The 1,885-nt window shown below is 35.2% G+C and overlaps 1 protein-coding gene across 1 annotated transcript; it reads left to right on the top strand.

Moving 5' to 3' along the window:
* The first annotated feature begins 270 nt into the window (after nt 1-270).
* Nucleotides 271-1,378, top strand: LOC100674573 (olfactory receptor 4A47-like). The gene has a single exon (XM_064274214.1). The coding sequence runs from the start codon at nt 271-273 to the stop codon at nt 1,186-1,188; it is 918 nt and encodes a 305-aa protein (XP_064130284.1). The 3' UTR covers nt 1,189-1,378.
* Nucleotides 1,379-1,885: the final 507 nt, after the last annotated feature.

Below are 1,885 nucleotides of genomic sequence, written 5' to 3'. Positions count from 1 at the left end.
AGTTAATGTGGTTACCCCATTTATTTCATAATCTGCTCTTTTCCCGTGTGTTTCTAATTACTTGTTTGCCTCTCATCATTCGATAAGTTCACTGAGGTTATGGACCATGTTTGATCAGCCATGTATTCTTAGAATATTGTAGAGTGCTGAAACATAATAAATCATAATGTCAACTTGTTTAATGACTAAATGACTTCAAAATGTCACTAGTCATAATATTTACAGGTAACTTTTTTCTGAACTCTGAAATAAGGAAACACAGGAGATCATATGGAGCAAAGGAACAATGTGACTGAGTTTGTTCTCTTGGGGCTCACCCAGAGTCTTCAGGGTCAGAAAATATTATTTGTTGCATTTTTGCTGATCTACATTGTGACAATTGTGGGTAACTTACTTATTGTCTTGATTATGGTGATCAGCCCTACCCTGGATGCCCCTATGTACTTCTTTCTTGGCTACTTATCGTTTATGGATGCTGTTTATTCAACTACGGTTACCCCAAATATGATTACAAACTTACTCTATGCGAAGAAAACCATTTCTTTCCAAGCTTGCATGACTCAGCTTTTTATAGGACACTTATTTGGTGGTGCTGAGATTTTACTTCTGGTGGTCATGGCTTATGACCGCTACGTGGCTATCTGCAAACCCCTGCATTATAAGACCATCATGAACCAATGGGTACGTGTTCTGCTGCTGCTGGTGGCTTATTTTGGAGGTTTTGTGCATGCTGTTGCTCATCTTCTCTTTGTTTACAACCTTTCCTTCTGTGGCCCCAATGTCATTGACCACATCTTCTGTGACATGTACCCTTTATTGAAACTTGCCTACACTGACACCTATGTCATTGGTTTCACTGTGATTGCCAATGATGGCACAATAAGTGTGGTCATCTTTATGCTGTTACTCTTCTCCTATGGAGTCATTCTTTGCTCCCTGAAGAACCTTAGTAAGGAAGGGAGGCACAAAGCTTTATCTACCTGTGGTTCCCACATCACTGTGGTAGTCCTGTTTTTTGTCCCTTGTATTTTCTTGTATGTGAGACCTCCTTTCACCCTACCTGTTGATAAATTTTTGGCTGTGTTTTACACTGTTTTCACCCCTATGTTGAACCCCTTAATCTATACTTTGAGAAATGCAGAGATGAAAAATGCATTGAAGAAGCTTTGGACCAGAAGAAGAATATGAAGCGAGAGGCAGATGTATCACCTACTTTCAATAAAGAATTGTTCCTTCCAGGAAAACAAAACAATACAAAACAAAACAACAACAACACAACAAAAATTCAAATCCATTGCCATTGAATTGATTCTAGAAAACTGTGTGCAATTTTTTAATTTAGGTAAATAATTCCTCACATTAAATAATTCCTGCATGATGAAAAATATTTATTTGGATATTTCCAATGATACATTTTATTCAAAATATATTCACAAGATTTTCATTTCATAGGAAAATGCTTGTTCTTTTTTGGTGTAGAATAGTTCTGTCGAGTCTATAGATTTATATCTATGTTATGACTTATGCTACTTTTAATACCAGAAATTTATTTTAGTTGATGGAAGATTTTCTAATGTCTCTTTCTTAAATAAATCTAATCCTTTTTCACAATTAATAGTGTTCACTGCAGATTTCAGAATAATACAATTCAAAATAAGACATGAAAATATGATTCATAGCATCCCATGTGGAGATAGCTCATGTCAACATTAGAAGTACATATTTTTATGTTTGTAAGATATTTTATACCTGTAGCTTTGCTTATGTTGCTTAGCATGTTAAGGTTTACAAGGAAGGATGTTTCAGAGTTCCAAATTAATCATGTTTGCTAAATACATAAAAGCAATCCGGAAGAAAAAAGCAAGTAGACAGAAAAATGACTAAA

The sequence above is a fragment of the Loxodonta africana genome, chromosome 22, assembly GCF_030014295.1.
Source record: "Loxodonta africana isolate mLoxAfr1 chromosome 22, mLoxAfr1.hap2, whole genome shotgun sequence".
Taxonomy (NCBI): Eukaryota; Metazoa; Chordata; class Mammalia; order Proboscidea; family Elephantidae; genus Loxodonta; species Loxodonta africana.
This window is presented reverse-complemented; position numbering and strand designations above follow the sequence as displayed.

Bases quoted from the DNA above. Each gene is read 5' to 3' on its own strand.
- LOC100674573 (XM_064274214.1), top strand. From the start codon at position 271: ATGGAGCAAAGGAACAATGTGACTGAGTTTGTTCTCTTGGGGCTCACC.